Source organism: Andrographis paniculata, unplaced genomic scaffold, assembly GCF_009805555.1.
Source record: "Andrographis paniculata isolate CXL003 unplaced genomic scaffold, ASM980555v1 Contig11END, whole genome shotgun sequence".
NCBI lineage: Eukaryota > Viridiplantae > Streptophyta > Magnoliopsida > Lamiales > Acanthaceae > Andrographis > Andrographis paniculata.
This window is the reverse complement of record NW_026137391.1, coordinates 400,804-421,836: the sequence shown is the minus strand read 5'-3', so window position 1 is coordinate 421,836 and position 21,033 is coordinate 400,804. Positions and strand designations below refer to the sequence as shown.

Here is a 21,033-nt window from a genome sequence, read left to right as displayed (position 1 = left end):
GTTCTAATATTCTAATTCTAGAAATCAAGAAATTATAACATAGATTAAAAGTTTCTAACACCTGACACGTCTCATAATATTCGTATATGTATACATTTATATGCATATTTTATCTTATATATATATATATTTGTATGCTAAGATTCGTGGGTGCGTGCTTCTTTTTTCTTTTCTACATCAATCACAATCATACTACGTAAAGTACATTTAAATTAAAAAAATTATGCCTTACTATTATTTTATATATTTTACATAAAAAAATAAGTATAAAACAACAATTATACATTTATTTTTCCAAGATTCGTCGTTCTATATAAAGCTCGCATGCATTTCCTATTCTCCTCACTTAAAATCAGATAAATTCTTGATCAGTATCATCGTACGTGTTGCTCATTCTGATCGATCGTTGATCGTAAGCCATGGAAATTGCAACGAAATTAGTGTCGGAAAAACCTCTGGTGATCTTCAGCAAAACGACGTGTTGCATAAGCCATACCATCACGTCTCTTTTCTATGATTTTGGTGTCAATCCCACGATTTACGAGCTCGACGAGATGCCCAGTGGCTGGGAAATCGAGAAAGCTATACAACGGCTCGGCTGTGACCCGGCAGTTCCCGCCGTGTTTATCGGCGGCGAGCTTGTGGGCGGAGCTAATGAAATTATGAGCCTCCATCTCAAAAGGGCTTTAAAGCCGATGCTTAAGAGAGCCGGAGCTATGTGGGTGTGATAATTACAAATGTATACTGATGAGATCGTTTACGTACTTTTAGACGGATAATGCGATTTTGTTGCTTATAGTTATAAAATTTACGAATTTAAGGTATGTTTGTTCTTAATTTTTTACGATTCTCAATCCGCAGTTCTGTTATTAGTATAAATATTATTATTATTTTATAATGAAATATTAAAAAATAATAATACTAAAAAATTTGAATAATACTTTTACAATTTCTACTAAATGAAGACAAAATAAATCAATAAAAAAACCATAAATACTGAAATAGCATAACATTGATGTTACTTTATTTATTTATTTGTATTTTGAGGGACTTATGTTGAAACGTGACTTGAATTTAGCGGTCTACCGACCCTAAACCAAAGCGAAAGGGTTGTTTCAATTGACCGGGTTCCTATTGGGCTTATCCTAATTAATAACAAATGGGCTTAGGGTTTAGGGTGTTTTTGGGTGCTTATAAATAGACAACTATGGTTCTTAGTCGGATGACATATTGTAAATCTCTGAATCAGTATAATAAAATCTCTCCGGTTCTTGCCCGTGGATGTAGGTTGTAGGTTGACATACCGTCACCGAACCATGTAGTTCTTTATTTGCTTTCTTTTTCGTTTTCTCATAACAAGTGGTATCAAAGCCATATCTCATTGATTGAGGATGTCCTCGTATAAGTTTGATCTGGAGAAGTTTAATGGGTCGAATGACTTCATGCTCTGGAAGGTCAAGATGAGGGCACTTCTGGTTCAACAAGGATGTGTGGCTGCGTTGAAGGGAGAAGACAAGTTTCCTAAAGACACGAAGGAGGAGGTAAATGAGGAGATTTTGGCAAAGGCTCATTCCGCGATCTTGCTGTCAGTTACTGATGAGGTGTTACGGGAGGTTGTAGATCAGAACAGCTTTTGGGTTATGAAATAAACTGTGTGAGAAGTACCAAAACATGGCAATGACTGAAGGTATTAAGAAGGGTATCTGGTTACATGGTCTGGTGCAGAGTTTGGGCCTGAAGGTGAAGAAACCGGTGTTATTCTGTGATAGTCAAAGTGCTTTGAGTTTGGCTAAAAACCCAGTGTATCATGAGAGAACCAAACATATTGATGTAAGGTTGAATTTTATCCGTGATGTTCTGGAGGAAGACAAGTTTTCTATTCAGAAAATAGCTACATAACACAATCCAACTGATATGTTGACAAATGCGCTACCGACGGAGAAGTTTGAGCGTTGCTTGAACTTGGTGAATATTCGCAGGAGGTAAAGCCCTCTCGGGGCATCTGGCAGGAATGAGACGACTGAGAGATACTGACGAACCTTTGGCGGTTGGAGAAACTCCAAGTCAAGGTGGAGATTGTTGAAAAGTGACTTGGATTTAGCCAGAGTTCCTTTTGGGCTTATTCTAATTAATAACAAATGGACTTAAGGTTTAGGGTGTTTTTGGGTGCTTATAAATAGACAACTATGGTTGGGCTTATCCTAATTAATAACAAATGGGCTTAGGGTTTAGGGTGTTTTGGGGTGCTTCTAAATAGACAACTATGGTTATTAGTCGGATGACATATTGTAAATCTCTGAATCAGTAACATACGTTGTTCTTTATTTGCTTTCTTTCTCGTTTTCTCATAACAGTTTAGTTGAATTAAAATAATTTGATATAAATATATATACACACGTATAATTATTGACAATATTATTACAAGCAATTCACATTGTAAAATGAGATTTCTTATTTTATTTGTGTACTATGCATAATATTTACTTTTCCGTTTCTATAAAATTATATTGGTTGTTTGGTTAAGTAAATAAATTAAAAAATAATAATATTTTAATATTAAAATACATCAGGGCTGTGTTTGTTTGGGGTAGAAAAAATAATAAATAAGAAATAATATAGAAAATTTATTAAAAAAATGATAAAAATAGTAACAATTTAATTATAATTTATTAATGTAAAAATAATAAAATTATGAATGAATATAGTTGTTTATTATAAATAAATTATGCGTAAGTAAGCGAGACGAAAATATGAATGATGATGTAATTTTGGTTGATGGAATATAAATTAATTAAAAGAACATAAGTATTTATATAAATTCATTTATACGTTCACCCTTGTGTAAAAAATCTAAAATTATTACTACAAATGCTAATTTATTAAGATATTTTTGGTTATTTAAATTAAAAAATAATTTTAATATAAATATTTTATGCACACCAATTTATTATTATTATTATTATTATTATTTTTTTTTCTTTACCAATTTATTATTACTTCACGAGGAACAGTTTAGCAGCAAGTAACTTGCATTGCTAAAATGAGCCAAGGCAGAGAAAATAGGGACTCCCAAGACTCCAAAAACCCTCCTGAAACCATTCAAATGAAATGAACTTATAAGGGCCTTGGGATCCCGGGACCTCCAAACAAAATCCCGCAACTAAGCCTTGGGATCCCGGGACCTCCAAACAAAATCCCGCAACTAAGGGCTGGTATTCAGAAGGCTCAGCGTAAACTTGTCTAGTCCTTTTCAATTGGGCCCGGCCCAATGTGCGTAATTTGGACTTTTCTCGTTGTTTGATGTTGACACGTAATGCGAGGTATCGGGCCTCAACAAGCCCAATCACAATTTCCAAGACGTTAAATGGGCCCCCTCTGGCCCGCCAACTTTCCCCTCGCATTAAATGCTTCCGTCTGTCTTGTCTCAGACAGGCTTGCAGACAACGGTCATATCCTTCTCTCCGGTTCCTCTCCTACAGCTTCTACAGTTTTAACTCTCCTCGCAATACTACAAATAAAATTCAAATATAATTGAACTGTGATTTAAAATTACGGTAAAATTGCATCATAGGTGTATATATTTTATTATAAATACATAAAATATAATTTATTATATAAAAGTCTCTTGTACTAAATTAAATTAAATTATATAAAAAATATTCTTATCATCAACATGCTTGGCGTAAGTATACATTTTCTAAAAAGGTTAACTGTTATGTTCGTTAAGAAATAATTTGGTTGTGTGAATGAACTTATAATTATGAAATTATATTAAAATAAAAATACTTTAATTGTTATTATATTGATAAAAATAAAAAAAAATATCAATTAAAATGATATGAAAAAAATATATAAGCTTTATTTTTTATATTATTTTATAATATTTTTTTTAAAAAATTAATACACTATATATTTATTATTTTAATATTTTTTATACAATTTTTTATATTTTAAATAATAATTTTTTTTCTAACAACATCACAAAACAAACATACTCATAATATTTTAAAAAATATATATATATTCATAATAATAAACCAAAATCAGAAAACAATTAACAAACTGCATACAACTGTACGCAATGGAACCGCACGTGAACAAAGTCATACTACCAGCCTGCTTCCGGCCGGTCCACTAACGGCGTATTTTATCAAACAGCAAGCCGAGTTAAGACTCACGTGATCCACGTCACGCAAGCGGACAGCCTGCTAACTTGCGCACCTTCACTGTCAGTCAGTCTGTCTGTCTGTCTTTCATAGAAATATTTACTGCATGAATAATAATACGCCATTGCCTATACTTACAGTTTTTTCCGTATCTACGCCTCTCACAACGCGACGCCGTACATCGAACATGTGAACTTCGATTGTGCAGTATAGAAGATTGGGGAATCCCCGGAATCAAGCGCTTTCTGCATTTTGTTTGAGCCCTAGCTAGCTCTCGGTGGATTGAATAGTTTGGTCTCGTCTGCTAAGGTGCCTCCCGACGTCTGTTTGTTTGATGGAATTGATTGCGATTGTTGAATGTGTGGTGTTTGGTTTGTTTTTGCTGTGATTTGATGTGATTTAGTTTGGTTTATTGTTTGCGAAGGTCTGATTTGCTTGTAGAGTTGGGGGATTTCGGGAAGATGTTTGGGTTTTCGAGAAGGCGGATGAAACTAGGAAGGTAATGTGTGGGCATTTGTTTTCTGCTACAACTGTGCTTGCGCTTGTACGTGGCCGTAACTGCTATTTGTGTGCTTTGTGTGAAGATAGTTGGCTGATTCTGTCGACGCCTATGAATGCTGTTTTTTTGGGACTAATTTTGGAATGCATAAGTTTTCATGATGTGATTTGGTGATATTTCCTTTTGTATTGTTGTGGCGTCTATAAATTATCGTAATCCATTATCTTCACCGGTGATTTCGTTTTTTGAGTGTTGGATATAGTTTTTAAGGATTGTTCAGTTGCTAGATGATGCCAGATATATGAACAATATCAATATAGTTGGGTAAAGAAAGAGAGGATCCGGATAAACATTTATATGGTAAATATTGGGAATACATTGTCTTTAGCATAGTCCTTGATCATTGATTGTTGATTAGAGCATCTGAAAGTCTATGAGTTTTAAGTTGCCTCAATGTAGTAATGACTGGATAGTTAAGCATCTTATTATGCAATTGGAAGGGGATGTGGTTCAGAACATCATCAGCCTTCTGAATATCTTACAATAGTTGAATCTGACATCAAAGTGCAACATATCACATTCCTTTTTTATTATCTTTGTCGTGGATCAATAATGCTGTAGTTTTTCTTCTTAACTTGATTCATGGTTACCCAACTTGTCTACGCCACGTAGATAATGCATGTTTAGCATATTTTTCTTAGATTTTGTTGTTTTTTTCTGTCAGATTAAAAGTTCAACTCTCAGACACAGCTCAGGGAACTAGAAGTCCAATTAGGCACAATAAACGTTTCGGCAATTCAAATGTAAGGATTCAATTTAACTTAGCAAAATACCTTCTTGGTATGGCTGCTTGATGGAGTCGTCGTTTTGGCAGGGGGATGGTGTTGCAGCAACAAGTGGTGAAGCAGATGAACTTAACTTCCAATCATCATCCAATGCACCAGGGCTTAACAACTGCACCTCTGGCAGCTCAGAAAATTGGATGGTGCTTTCAATCAGTGGAGAGAAGCCTACACCTCGCTTCAATGTAAAATATTTTGGTCCTACCTTCTGAATTTAACATTGAAATAAGAACTATGCCAAATTATTCCTGATAAGCATAAAAACTTTTGAATATATTATACTCTATAATAGCATGCAACAGCAGTCATAGGGGACAAGATGGTGGTGGTTGGAGGCGAATCATCGAATGGTTTGTTAGATGATGTCCAGGTATCCCTTTGTCCCACAAAATAAAAAGTCCTTACTCTGTGTTCCCGTACATTTTGTCTTAGCTATTCAATTATTTATTATTTTTGCTGAGTTATCATTTCCTTATTACTGGTATGGTCAGATATCTTTCTAATGTCTATAAAATACTGTATTACAGTCAGTCTGTTGACCTTATAATCTTTGCAGCAAAATGTGTTTATAGTCATATAAAGTTCTGGTTTTTAGTCATATAAAGTTCTTTATCTACTTATTTCCAGGTGCTGAGTTTTGATGAATTTTCCTGGACAACTGCTTCATCAAAGCTTTACCTTTCACCGACTAGTCTTCCGCTAAAAATTCCAGCATGCAAAGGCCACACTTTGGTATAGCATCTTATCCAGAAGACTTATAACATAATTGCATCTTTGTAAGATTCAGTTGTCAGCATGAACTAAAAGCTATAGAGAATACGAAGTTTAAAACTTATTCTTCTTATTAACTCGTTATGCAGCTGTAGTCTAATCTTTCTGTTTCATCCCACTGAGTTTCTTAGGTCCCTTGGGGGAAAAAGGTGCTTCTTATTGGAGGGAAAACTGAGCCTGTGAGTGACAGAATATCAGGTTGTCCTTTTCTTAAGTGATTACGGTTGATTGGCTTTTATGACATATGGAGTCACCATGATATGTAGCATGCCTAATACATTTTATTCCCCATCCATACAGTCTGGGCATTTGACATGGAATCAGAATGTTGGTCGCACATTGAAGCAAAGGGTGACATCCCGGTAATTGTTCTTAATAATGAAAATTTTAACAATGATAAAGTCTACACTTGTATTTGGTGTGCATAAGTAATTTGGTGATATATATACAAACAAACAAAAAAAAAAAATAGTTATAATCTACACATGCAATGGTAGCTTACTCGACAATCATGGCTGCATTCTTCCAGCAAACAAACGAACCAGTTTGCGCTATCCATGATTGAAAAATGGATTTTATTTCATACATTTCTATTTGGACTGACTTCTGTAAGCTCAGTACAATATGTTAGTGAGATATTTGTTGATTGATTTATAATGATAATTTCATTCTCTATACCATTCGGTAATGTTATGTTTGTAGCAACATTTGAATTTCCTTTCACATCTATTCTACCATCCCTCAATGAACTCATTATTAGTGAATGGTATTGATCGAAATATATGGTGCTGAGTTTATCCTAATGCAAATTGCAGACTGCACGTAGTGGTCATACAGTTGTTCGGGCCAATTCGGTTCTAATCTTATTTGGAGGTGAAGATGCTAGGCGAAGAAAACTTAATGATCTCCATATGTTTGATTTAAAGTCTCTAACCTGGCTTCCTCTTCACTGCACGTAAGGCATTTTATGAACTATTTTATATATTTCATAGCATTTCTCCATCGACCAGACAAAAGCTATTTCCTGAATAGAGACAAATTTATCTTTGTTATCCTGTCTTCTTCCCAATTCCTTTACTAAAAAATTTAATCGCACATTGGGTAAATATATATGTGCATGTGTGTGCACGCAGGGGACCAAGACCATCCCCAAGAGCAAATCATATTGCCGCGCTTTATAATGACCAAATGCTGTTTGTGTTTGGTGGAGCATCAAAGTCTAGAACACTGAATGACTTGTATTCACTTGACTTTGAGGCGGTTTGTGAATGCTTTTCTCTATCTCACTATTTTATTTATGTTGTTAGATAATTATAGGCACAACATCATCATAAGCATTCTTAATTTTTATAACTCATGCATACAAGCTTACTTTTGTAGATGGTATGGACTAGAATTAAAACTCGAGGTTTTCATCCTTCTCCTAGAGCTGGTTGTTGTGGAGCACTTCATGGAACAAAATGGTATATTACTGGAGGCGGCAGCAAGAAAAAAAGTATATGCATCTCACAAACTATTTATTGCTTTACATAGTTTGATATATTATGGTTGTTCATGGTTTTAGGATAAAAACATTTTCTCAAGAACTTATTGCTACAGTAGTTATCGATGTACAATATATTTTGATTCACTTCCTGTTGCTTAAAAGTAAGTGATAATTTCGGTGCACGTCTAGAATTTGACATCGTCCTAATTCTCCTAATTACAGGGCCCGCTGAGACCTTGATTTTTGATATTCTGAAGTATGAATGGTCCGTTGCAGTTTCGTCACCCCCATCTTCTATAACCACGTACAAGGTTTGGCTCAGAACTTGTTCAATATATGAGTTATATACTGACAAACAAGAAGATTAGTGATGTTTTTGAGTTTGGATAAATTTCCAATTAGCTCAGAGCACTTTTTATGATATGAAACATCCTGATATTTTTGGTGATTTGTGATTGTTCTGTTTGTTCATATATTTCAAAGAGGTTGCCTTTCTGGCAGGTAATTTGGTCTTTTTTCTCGCTGGTAGAACTCTTACAATATATCAATATTGGAAAGCCTAATTTGGTGATTGAAGTTGCATTCTTGTTGAGTGAATACTTATAGCCAACTGTGAATGAAGACTCACCTTAAGTTGCAGTTACAGAACTCCCACAAAATTGATTACTTCGGCTATTGTATTGTGATGTCTGAATAAATTGGCGTTACATTTTCTCAATCATGTACCATAAGATTTCTTTTGTTCTCCATTTTCTTAAATGTGATATTCATCCCTTCTGCTCATCATCTCCTATTTCCAAGAAATTGTTTTGGGAAGCATATCCTTACAATTTTATTCCGGCCGCAGGGTTTTAGCCTGGCTCTTGTTCAGCAGCACAAAGAAAGGGATTTTCTGGTGGCATTCGGGGGCACCAAGAAAGATGCATCAAACCAGGTGCCGAAGATGACAACATCTACTACTTCTTAGTTTAAAAAACCAGCTGATTCTTGGTTGACTCATATCTAACTTTATACCAGGTTGAAGTACTTGTCATGGATAAAGTAGAATCATCGAGTCGAAGGTCGACTTTGAGTAAAGTTGCTGGAACCTTTAACAGCTCAGCTTCTTTAGGGTTGCCCTCTCAACCAGGCAACACTTCTTCCCATAGTGTCTCAAGACTTAATTTAGCATCTGCAATAGAACAGCATGGATCTGGTCGAAAATCATTGTCGGAGTCTTTACTCGTTGATCCAGGCTCTGTTTCTGGTAATGTCTCCCTCCGAAAACAGTTCTATAACGAGGAGGAGACCGCTGATGTGACCACAACAAAGAGCTCGGAAGACAAGCATTCATTCCGCGTAAGCTCATTAGACAGACGTTTTATCTTTTTCTCGATAATTTCTGGTTGACGATAATATCGTTAGATTTTCGTCGCCAGGTTATGGAGCAAAGCAACACCAAGGATCGAGCGGTGGAAGAACCTCCATGTATGCCGGAATCCGATAGCTTGAACCTTGACAAAAATGGAAGCGGGAATATACCAATCGAAAGCGAAGATGCTTCTTTTCATGAAGGTGATGGTAAATCGAGAACGGCGGTTCCATTGAGCGCCTATCAGATGTACGAAGCGAAGGTAGCTAGTCTTTTGAGAAAGAACGGCATTCTGGAAGGACAGTTAGCCGCTGCTATTTCTGGTCGCGAAACTGCCGAAAGAAATCTGGCGATTACTGTAAAGAGCAAACAAGAAATGGAGAAAAAATTTGGCGAGAAGATGAAGGAAGACGAGCTGCTTAAAGAGAAGCTAGCGAGTTTGGAATTAGCTCAGGAGGAGGCCAACAGCCTCTCGAATATCGTCCACTCTGACAATGTAAGACTCGAACATGACGTCGCTTTCCTTAAAGCTGTCCTCGACGATACACAGAAGGTATGTATCGAACCCCGTCTGTAAAAATAAATAGATTAAGAATCTATGTATGTATTATTACGAATCGGTTAAATCTGATGGCAGGAACTTCATTCGACTAGAGGAGTTCTTGCAAGCGAGCGAGCAAGAGCTTTTCAACTACAGGTTATAATTGCTTAGAATCTTCATTCATTACATCCTTTTCAAAACTTTATGAAACGATTTGTTCTATTACATGGATTTTGGCGGCAGGTCGAGGTTTTTCATCTGAAACAGAGGCTGCAATCGTTGGAGACGCGCGCCCCGACGCCTAGGAAGCCTTTCCATGTCTAGCGTGCGCCTGGAAGGATTGACTCAGCTAACGTGCAGCTCGACATAGGACCGTTTCGATCGATCGTTTCTTCCGGGAATACAAGGTCATGTTTTTCTCACCTGTAGAATGCTTTGTGTGTATATATGTATGTTTATATTTGGAGCTTTTGGAATAGTAGTTTATGTGCAAACTGTGTTGTTTGTTTATTGCAAAGTTTTGGTTCGTTTTCAAACAGTTAGCAAAATATAAAAGAGAGGGTTGTGGGTAGAAGATGCTAAAAGTTATTCATTCTATTCCCAAAGTATCCGTTAATTTGAATTGTAGTTTGTGGTAATTTTGGTATTTTCAACATGTAAGATTATGCGATTACAACATGCTAAAAATAATAATATTAATTTTCCTCTATTCAATTTTTATTGTCCTAAAGTATATTTGCACAATTTTTTTAGGTGATTTTTTTTTTTTTTATTTATGAATTAACAAATTTGCCTTAATTGTATGGTAGAGATAAAAAATAATAAATAAATGAAGGTAAAAATATAAAATTTGTGTTTAAAAAAAAAAAAATAGAACAATAGTTGATGGATATTCCAAATGGGAAAATAAGACATTAGTTTATGAAGTTTATGGACTGATGAAGTAATATAACAATGAGTAGGTAAACATTATACAATTATGGATAAATAAAATTTATTATTGTAATAAACTATGTATGAATTTGTTTGTCTAACATAAAAATTTTCTCCGTCATTTTTAATATATAATATATATTTAATTTTCTTATAAAAATTAACATTCAAAAAATATATATTTTTTATTATAAATATTATTTTGAAATTAAAACATCAAACAAACAAATTTAAAATAAAAATAAAATGCTTAGTTTTAGCTAATGAAAAAAGTGCCGTATTATCTTATGAAATGCTTAGTTTTAAAATAAAAACATTTTCTTTTCCCATCTTATTAACTAATTTATATACTTACTAAAATTAATTAATACTATAATATAATATTCACCTTAACTCAAATGATCATAATTCATAAGTTTTCTCTTATAAAAATGAAGGAAAAGAAAAACACCATAGTCTGTAATTTTTGAGGTTCACAGTGTATCTACATCGCCTCTTCGTCGGCTATTCGCAATCTCTCTCAAAAACTCTCATCACTTTGTCTCCCTCTCGCACCATAACACTGAAAATTTCTCCAGTCTTCTATGGCGTTTTCGTCTCTGTTTTCTGCATCCACTTTACATTTGAAGCCGATTCTCTCCTCTGGGCCCAACCACGATTCGAAGAAGCAGCGTAACGCCAAGTCACGCAAGTTAAAGCCGCGTCGGAATTACCCGCCGCCGTCTCTCTTCACCGCCGTGGAAGGCGGAGACGCCACCACATTCACCCGCCTGCCTCCCAAAGATGACTTTGGATTCGAAAATTCAGGTTCGCAGTCTCTCGTTCAAGTTGTCAAGCTTTCTGATTCCAAACCGGCGGTTACCAAATCGAAGAAAATTAACGAAAACATTGGGGAAAAATATGGCTTCGATTCTAGCAATAGTGTTGCTGAAGATTACCGTCTAGGTTATAATGATTCTGAGGCGAGTGATGATTCTGATAATTATGGAAGATTTGAGGTTTTTGAAGTAGGTTCAGATGATGAGGATGTAGCTGATAATGATGATGATGATGATGATTTGAATGAAAGCACTGACCTAATTTTTTCTGAAGAAGAAGAAGAAGTAACGTTTAAGGAGAAAGGTATTCCTGCAGTGATGAGATGTTTCGACAAGGCGAAGATATACGTGAAGGCAGGGGATGGTGGGAATGGAGTGGTGGCGTTTAGGAGGGAGAAATTTGTGCCGTTGGGGGGGCCGTCGGGCGGCGACGGTGGCCGCGGCGGTAATGTGTATGTCGAGGCAGATGCGGCGATGAATTCATTATTGCCATTTAGGAAGAGCATTCATTTCCGGGCCGGGAGGGGAAGCCATGGACAAGGGCAGCTCAAGCACGGCGCAAAGGGGGAGAATGTAGTCGTTAAGGTGCCGCCGGGCACTGTCGTGAGGGAGAGTGGAGGAGATGTGTTGTTTGAGCTGTTGCATCCCGGGCAGAGGGCGTTGCTCTTGCCGGGAGGGAGGGGCGGGAGGGGAAATGGCTCGTTTAAGTCGGGAACGAATAAGGTGCCGCGGATTGCAGAGAATGGAGAAGAAGGGCTTGATTTGTAAGAGCTTTTCTTCTTTACATTGGCGCTTGTGTTTTTTCTTACCGATGTTTTATGTGCATTTGAGTTTTCTTGCGATACTGTGGTTTTGATAACGTTTTGTAGTGTTCGAAATTCGTTGGTTGTTTTGTTTTCTATTGTGGTTAGGAAGCAATGTGGTTTTGATATTATAATTTGTATTTTTCGCTTAGATCAGATTTGAGTTTATTGTTAGTGTATTTCGAACATGGTTTTGTAGCCTTCGTCTTGTTTAATGTTTTCGTCCATCTCTAATCAGTTTTTATAATCGTAGAAATGTTTTCACCGGGGAGTCATTGTTACAGTTATGATATATATATATATATTACTATCGTCGTTATAATAACTGATTAGTCGTGTGTGAATCAGGTGGCTCGATTTGGAACTGAAATTGGTGGCCGATGTTGGGATAGTCGGAGCTCCAAATGCCGGGAAAAGCACTTTTCTCAGCGTCATCAGCGCAGCTCAGCCCAACATTGCGAATTATCCCTTCACAACATTGCTTCCAAATCTCGGTGTCGTTTCCTTCGACTATGATGCCACAATTGTAGTCGCCGATTTGCCGGGGCTTCTAGAAGGCGCCCACCGAGGTTTTGGGTTAGGACATGAGTTCCTTCGGCACACTGAGAGATGCACGGTTCTGGTACGCCCCCATTCCACCCTACACGTTCCTACATCCTTAAAAATCGTCGTTTTCTTAGAAATCGATTCTTTGTTCATATAGATTCGACTTAACGAAACTAATCTAGAAGCATCTCGTCTCGGGAGCCTAGGTGCATATCGTCGACGGTTTGTCAGAGCAGCCTGAATACGAGTTCGACGCTGTTCGTCTCGAGCTGGAGATGTTCAGCCCCGAACTTGCGGAAAAGCCTTACATTGTAGCATTTAACAAAGTCGATCTTCCGGAAGCTTCCGAAAAATGGCCGTCGTTCAAGGATGCTCTACTCTCCCGTGGCATCGAACCTTTCTGCATGAGCGCCATCACTAGAAACGGCACGCAGAAGGTTATAAACTTCGCCAACGAACTCGTCCAAAAAAGTTCTTCGGATAAAAACGAAGGTCGGAAGCAATTTAGTCGCCATAGAAGTTGTCTCGAGATTTTAATCTTTCGTTACTGATCTTAATGTCTCTGTATTTTTACTTCTCGCCAGGTTATGAGGCTCCGAGAAATTTGAATTATGTCGCGGATATGATGCAGAAGCAACGAGCAGCTCCTATCAGTGAGTTTGAGATCTCGCACGATGGCAGCACCAATACATGGCGTGTCGACGGAGCGGGGTTGCAGCGGTTCGTCCAGATGACGAATTGGAGGTCTGAAACTAAACACTTATATTGACATGAATGTTGTTTTTGTGTGGAAAAATAATATCGAAATATCGAAATGCTGAAATACCATTTATACCGTACCGAAAATACCCCAAATATCGAGATTTCGGTACAATATGTTACCGTATCGGACTTTTTCAGTACGGTAACGGTATATAATTTTGGTATTTGTGATATTTCGGTATATACCGACAATACCAAATACTATTGACATTTTAGTATTCGGTATATATTAATAATTTTATATATTGATATCAGCCAATTCAATATACCGAATTATCCGTAAGATACGGTATATAGTATACGAAGTACCAAATTTTCGTTATATCAATTTTTTGGAATCGCTTACGGTATATACACTCTAAACTTCGATATACCATACCGAACCACTCCTTAACGTTGTTAATTCGCTGTTTGTTTATCGTACATCATCGATTTCTTCTTTCGTTTTTTCTTGTTACCGAACCAAACAGATACAAAGATTCGGAGCGAAGATTTCAGCATGTTCTGGAGGTGTGCGGCGTCAACAAATCTCTCATGAGGCTCGGAGTCAAAGAGGGTGACACCGTTTTTGTCGGAGAGGTACGATACTGTTTGCTCGAAGCATTGCCACATCGTATGCTTCCTCGAATTCTTTACATATATGTGTCGGTTTTTGTCGTGTCCCGTAGATGGAGCTCGTGTGGCATGATGCTCCGGATGGCTCAGGCCCGACTAGTCGGAGGAAATGGGCGGCCGAATCGGTGGAATGACTTCTTTCGTGGCGGCTGTCCAGTGGCGTTGGGTAAGACTTGTTTCACCGGCCGCCGAGCCGCGGCGGCGCTGTGGCTGTTCTAACATCTTCGATGTTTGATCATTTTGATCTGATGCAGAGTTCGACGGCTGCTGAAGTTCGATGTGCCCGGCGGCGTTCTTGGTGCACGCTGGAATTCTTGTGTGAGGAAATGGTACAATGCGACGGCGGCGGCGCCTGTAAGCTTTGTTTCCTTAAATAGATGATTTTGGATGTGTTTTTGTGTGAACTTTATTTATTTAGTAGCGATTATATATAGTCTACAAGTTTTTACATTACTTGTTCGGGCCGGGCCGGGCCGGGTTTACTTTATGCTAACAATTAATAGAAATATATCTTGATTCACACGCAACAATAGTACATATCTCATATGCTATAATTAAATTTTAATATAAGTTTAATTCATTCAAGTTCACAAATTAAAAAAAAAAAAAAAAAAAGAACTTAATTCAAATATACCAGCAAGCTGTAGCTAAAAGATGCTATCCAAAATAACTAATAGTGAGTATAATGCAGCGAGAAGCCCACAAAACTCCCAAAAATATTACCAAAACTCTGTATAAAACATTACTTCTAATCATTATTTTAAAAAAATAAAATAAAAAAAAAATCTCCAATTACAATTAATGTCACAAATATAATATAGTTAACATTACTATTGAATACCTGAACCAAGAATTTCATGAACCAACAACACAAAAGATTCTATGGAGTATCAAAAGAACACAAAACAAGTAATATAATACTTAAAAGCAAATGTAACAAGAAGAAACATCGTGTCAAACTAATCTAAAACATATGTAAGAAAATCATGAGCACCTTTCCTGCAGATTGATAAAGCAACCCTATAATCATTCATAGAGAGTCCTATGTATTATATATATATATACACACACATATGTATGAAGAATAAATTATTTTTGGGTAAAGTCTCCATGTCTTTCTGATCATTTATGCAAAAATAAAAAGAGTAGCAAACACATTTAACCATAAATACACAGACAGTATAACTACATTTACAAACAACAGATAATCTTAAATAGAGCCATGTAGTTTCTTCTTTAAGTTTCGACAATGTCTCCATGGTCATCGAATATCCCCCAGACAAAAAAGGGGAATCAGATATATCGCAGACGCTCACCACTGTAAACCATTCCTTAATAAATATGGAAAACGTATAGTTTCCCATTCTTAAGGAACGAAAGAAAGAGGTGCGGCATAAACAGTTAAAATCCAGGGGGAGGATTATCTATCTTTTTCGTTTCGAAAAAGATATATCATAAATAAACACAAAGAAGCTCCAAAAATTTTGGGCAGTGAATTTGACGACACAAAACTACCTATAAGGGGTCGAGCTTTGGTTTGGATTTCTCGTTATTCAGAGTCTACCTGAAAGGCTAAGAGTGCATATATATATATATATATATATGTATGGCTTATTCGAAATGGGAAGTTTGCCAGTTTCCCAATCTGATCATTTATGAACACAGATTGGCTACTAGCCTAAGAATGAAGATTGGCTTCGGGTTTTGGCCAGGTATCCCATCCCACAAAGGGATAATTTATACCAAAAAGGTTTAGTATGCTTTTGAGCAATTTGCTCGACTCTACAGAGAGAGAGAGAGAGAAAGAGAGAGAGAGAGAGGAGAGAGGTGGGGGTATATACCTCACTATTTTTACTCGGCTGATGTATGAACCTCCCCTCCATGACTGGCGCTGCTGCCGCCACTCGAAGAGTTAGAGCCCTGCCCGGACGACTGCTGAAAACTTGATTGAGGGACAGTACCACCTGTTGAGAATATTGAACCAACCGAAGCACTTGAGAATGCATCTCGGTTGAACCCAGAATGAAGCTCCGGCCTCAAGTCCGAGGACGAGGAAGATGGAGCTAAAGTTGCGTGTGTGGATCCAACGGGGTAAGGAGCAACGGGCATATCAGTTAGAGAAGAAGCAGAAGGACTGTAACTCAAGCTTCTCATAGGATGATCGAATTTGCACGAGGGCCCGTATCTGCAGACCCCAGTCTGTGCAAAGTGAGAACAAATTGGGGCGCCCTGAGAAAAAAAATTGAGAGTGAAAAAAGTGAGCAGCATAAGGCGAAATGAATTTCGAACATACAGTCTATAATGGAGATCACGAAAAAAAGATTTATAGTAGGTATAAAATCGCAACCAATCAGATATGGTGAAATCAGACCTAGGAGATTTTTTGCTTGTGCCCAAGGAGGCCGGGAGAGGGAGAAGCCAATGGTTAAATACTGAACTGCAAATTCGTTATTTAAGAATGCTCTAATACAGTCAACATGGTGGTGGCTATGAACATCAAGGAACTGTAAAATGACTCCTTATGACAAAGCAAAGTGACGGACATGGATAAAACTCGATGGGAGTACGTACTATTGTATCACAACAAACACCCCGATGCAACTATTAGTCATGACCAACAGGAGGTATATTTCTAACAAGGAAAATCTAGAGACCAGAAGTAGATGAAGAAATAAAAAGGTGAAATTATTTTACCGTATTTGTAAACATATTCAAAAATCAACGATGGACTTGAAAACACACTAGGACAATTAAATTATGAGTGCTACAGGCTTAAACCTCAGGATATTCCCAGTATAAAAACTCAACTATGAAAATGGATGTGGGAGGAGAAGGTTTGGGGCTATGATAAAAACGAGGAAGAAAAAAAACGCGTTCATTTGATCATCGGAACATCATCACAGCGGGTATAAGTGTATATTCAATCCTGTACACACAAGAAAAATCATTAGGATTACATATCTTGGTGTCAATGCACTGAGGAATTACTACATCAATCAGCTTTGGCCTTAGTTATAAATACTATGCTAATGCATTTGAGTTATTTCGGTAGGGACATATAACTATAATTTTAGGCCCACTCTTGGCAAGTCTTATTTGCCATTCGAAAGCATCCTTGGATATACATTAATGACTCGCAAACAGTTAATCAACTTATGTTTCAAAGAAAATAATTCAAAATGCTAAGTAAGAGATTAAAAACAGGACGAAATGCTTACTGGGCGTAACGGCAGACCCACAGGACTAATCATATAATTGGATCTTGGTGCAAGCAACTCCAGTGGGTGATGATATTTACACGTAGCTCCAAATTTACAGCCGCCAGTCCTTAAATAATACTGACATTCTGGTTGACCGGGTCTTTGTGGAAACAGGTGTTCCTTCGGACTACCTGAGGGGCCAGCAGAAGACACAATGGATTGGTATGGTCCTGTGTATGCACTTGCTGATGGAGACAACTGTGCTAGTCCGAAATATGGGCCTGCACTGACTGGCGTTTGAGTACTTGGGGAGGCCACATGACTACCAGGTGCTTGTACACCTACCTGATATGGTGTCCAACCGGGAAATGGAACAACTCCTGGGGGAAGGAGCATCGGGCTATAGCTTCCAGGCATGTACGAACCTGGAAGCATGGCAGGCCTGGGAAGTGGCCAATTGCCTTGAACAATCCCATACTGTTGAGAAGATTGAACAGGAGGCTGCACTGCTTGATAAAGTGCCGGTGAGGGTAAAGCTGGAGGAACAGCCAGATTCCCGGGACCTGGGGCGGGGGTTGGTGCTGGTATCCCTGCCGGCTGTGGATGATGAAATTTACAGGTGATTCCAAACTTGCATTGCCCTGTTTTTATATAATATGAACACTCCTTTTCTCCCTGCAACAAAGAATCTATCAGACAGCTGTATGTCTTAAGAAAATATATGATTCTATAAAATTTTGAGAGGCAGACCGGTCGCATGGGATATCCATAATAATTTAGTGTTAACTGAGATGAAGACCCAGCTCCTTGCTTCGGATGGTGATATTTGCATGAGGCGCCAAATCTACACATTCCTGTCCGCATGTAGTACTACAAATCCAAAGGAAGGGGAAAGGGTTTGTACGGAATGTAAAGTATTCATCAACAAAAATATCAATAAAATAGAACTCAAGAAGATATATATTGGCACCCTACAAATATAGCCTATGATAATTTGATGCCAAAATTACTTGAGTAGAGAATAGTTTTAAAACATGATTGCATTCGGTTTATTGAAGTTTAAAAACTTCGTGTTGATGATGGCATAGCACGTAGCAAAGATAAGAATGATAAATGCCAAACCCTGTCATTCTGCTCAGCAAATATGAATGAAAAGCAACACAAAACATACAAGTAAAAAACATGCTTATTTTTCTTCTCACAGGCATCCAATTGATGTCACAACAATTAATGCAAATGATGTACTTTCCATAATCTGAGTAATATGCCACTCACAAATTACAATCAACAAGGATCTAGAGAATACATGATAAATTCAAGAAGATTGCCTTATGTTGTACTTGAACAGAATGAAACTGTATTCAATAAGTTTAGCATCTTTCATCTAGCATGGCAACATATAAATATATATATATATATAAACACTTAATTGTTTTTCAATATTTAACTTCATGGTGTGCGGTGTGCTCCCTATGATCTTTTCCATAATGATTATGCAACTAACTTAAATAAATTCACACAATGAGACCGATATCTTGGGTTGTAAAGAGGAACTCCTTAAAAAGGAACTGAATTCCAAATGCAACATGCTGCCAAAAGCAAAACATGAAACATGGACCATCCATGGTCAAATAACGTACAGGCTGGTAATTTTACAAACAGAGAACATCTGAATCTTGTAGATATATCCAAGAAGGAAAACCAATAAATTTTACAGCCCATCAAGAACACATTTTCAAGATTTACGGTATCCACATGCTCATATTCTAAAAAAAAAAAGAACACTTGATTGGAAAAAAGGACAACAATGTCAAACAACTTTTAGGCTAACACCATGGATAAAGAAACAAATTTTTGTTCCCACGAAACCAAGACTTGTAATGGATGACTTCTTTTTGTGCAAATATTAAGCTGATGTAAATTTCTCAAAATAAAAATGATAAGCTTCATACAATTAGACACCTATTAAAGGCCATGGTAATCTTGGGATTCAAACATCAGCATCATTTAAAAAGACAGCAGGGGAGGATGCAAATCGGACGTGCACTATATTCTCTCTATGTTTCAAAAGCAAATAATAAACACTTTGATTTCAGTGGCTGTATAATTTACAAATGTACACCCCTGTGACCATAAACTTTTGCATCAACATTGCTGCCTATTATTTGCTGAAAATTTTCTGCATTGCATACATACACAAACTAATTTCCTGGCCAAAAAACCACATCGAATGAGATACCTGGCAGACAGGCTGGCCAATACGCTCGGGGTACTCACCTCCGCCGCCTCTCATAGCTCCCATTGCCTATGCCATGAGAACAACAGTCACATTTGGCAGCATATGTTTATGCAAATGTGATTATGGTTCAAAATGCATAAATATTTCACAAAATCACTAAGTCCATTTCACCAAAAAACTCTTACTAACACCATAATATAGGCTATATTTCTACTGGTGCTCCATCAACACCATAATATAGGCTATATTTCTACTGGTGCTCCATCAACACCATAATATAGGCTATATTTCTACTGGTGCTCTTAGTATATGCATGTTAAGATTCAAAATTTCTCTTCCAAACAGCAATATCTCAAATAAACATGTCCTTTTCTATATCTGTTCCATATGATTCTGAGTTACTGAATCAATGTAAGCTTGGCCAGCCATGGAGCTGGCAGATCTTCAAATCCACATCGCCTTAATATCATTGAAACACCGTAGATCAACAATTCACCTCTAATTTCTTCCAATTTAGCATTAAATCTACACAAAACCCCAACGAATCTCACTCTTGAACAATGATCGAACAATCATGCATCAAAAGATCAACAGTTATTCCAGAACCCTAAATTCCAGAGACTTTACCATACTACGATCACGTGGATGATTAAACCGGCACCGATTGCCATATCCACAGAATCCAGTCCTCAAATAATAGATGCAATCGGGCTCATCGGGCCTCTCCGGGTACGATTCGGACCCAGCACCAAGGCCTAATTGCCACATAGGCTCTGCATTCACAGAATCAATCTTCGAATCAATCGACAATGACAGAAGACGATGCGCAGACAGTCCAGTAAAATTCAAACTCAAATTCAAGTGAAATTCAGATGAAATTCAAATGCAACTCGCCTTCTAGCCCTGTTTGCCCTCCCGGCGTCGCCCATTCCGCGACCGGATCCACCGGAACACCCTCCATTGCCTGCGTCCCGCCGTACCTCTCCATACTGCAACCACTCCTTACCCCCCCCCCCCCCCAAACACAATACCACACCACCAAACGCACACAAAACACAAATACTTGATTCCAAACACGATTTATTGCCGAAATCCAAAAGGCGCCTCTTATGGCGGTGTGTACAAGACACGAAGACAGGAGTTGCTTCGCGACCGTGGGAACGAAAGAGAGAGAGAGAATGAGAGAGAAAACAGAGGTTGTTTGATCGAGAAGGGGGTTTGGTAGTTTTAGAGAGAGAGAGAGAGTGCAGGTAGAGAGAGAGAGTGAGGTTTTCTACTTTCCACTGGTCTTTTTTCACACAGTGCCTTTTATATATTTCACACACACACCCGGTGGGGTGTGTGCGTGTGCGATTTTTTTAATTTTTAATTTTTTCTTTTCCCTTTTTCTTCCCCGACAATTTTGCTCGTGTTTTTTTATAAACATTTATTTTATTTATTTTGTCTTTTGGTGGGCACTGT

At 37.5% G+C, this 21,033-nt stretch overlaps 4 protein-coding genes across 4 annotated transcripts; 3 read left to right on the top strand and 1 right to left on the bottom strand.

Moving 5' to 3' along the window:
• The first annotated feature begins 305 nt into the window (after window positions 1–305).
• On the top strand, window positions 306–2,213 carry LOC127249958 (monothiol glutaredoxin-S5-like). The gene has a single exon (XM_051273070.1). It carries the CDS (start codon window positions 420–422, stop codon window positions 726–728), a length of 309 nt encoding a protein of 102 aa, XP_051129027.1. The 5' UTR covers window positions 306–419; the 3' UTR covers window positions 729–2,213.
• A 2,086-nt stretch (window positions 2,214–4,299) lies between these two features.
• LOC127250988 (acyl-CoA-binding domain-containing protein 6) lies at window positions 4,300–10,370 on the top strand. Its single transcript, XM_051274502.1, has 17 exons — window positions 4,300–4,475; window positions 4,591–4,665; window positions 5,390–5,468; window positions 5,540–5,692; window positions 5,800–5,877; window positions 6,135–6,239; window positions 6,410–6,476; window positions 6,579–6,640; window positions 7,094–7,233; window positions 7,412–7,538; window positions 7,659–7,773; window positions 7,987–8,075; window positions 8,612–8,698; window positions 8,782–9,102; window positions 9,183–9,668; window positions 9,753–9,812; window positions 9,900–10,370. The coding sequence occupies exons 2-17, from the start codon at window positions 4,628–4,630 to the stop codon at window positions 9,978–9,980; spliced, it is 2,088 nt and encodes a 695-aa protein (XP_051130459.1). The 5' UTR covers window positions 4,300–4,475; window positions 4,591–4,627; the 3' UTR covers window positions 9,981–10,370.
• Window positions 10,371–11,042: 672 nt separating this feature from the next.
• On the top strand, window positions 11,043–14,583 carry LOC127248561 (GTP-binding protein OBGC, chloroplastic). The gene is made up of 7 exons (XM_051270955.1): window positions 11,043–12,171; window positions 12,559–12,832; window positions 12,963–13,248; window positions 13,341–13,500; window positions 13,989–14,097; window positions 14,187–14,299; window positions 14,388–14,583. Exons 1-6 carry the CDS (start codon window positions 11,174–11,176, stop codon window positions 14,265–14,267), a joined length of 1,908 nt encoding a protein of 635 aa, XP_051126912.1. The 5' UTR covers window positions 11,043–11,173; the 3' UTR covers window positions 14,268–14,299; window positions 14,388–14,583.
• On the bottom strand, window positions 14,190–20,841 carry LOC127248566 (zinc finger CCCH domain-containing protein 34-like). The gene is made up of 6 exons (XM_051270968.1): window positions 20,467–20,841; window positions 20,200–20,345; window positions 19,573–19,638; window positions 18,084–18,203; window positions 17,352–18,008; window positions 14,190–16,362 (listed from the first exon to the last, which is right to left on the bottom strand). The coding sequence occupies exons 1-6, from the start codon at window positions 20,558–20,560 to the stop codon at window positions 15,985–15,987; spliced, it is 1,461 nt and encodes a 486-aa protein (XP_051126925.1). The 5' UTR covers window positions 20,561–20,841; the 3' UTR covers window positions 14,190–15,984.
• Between the last annotated feature and the right edge of the window lie 192 nt (window positions 20,842–21,033).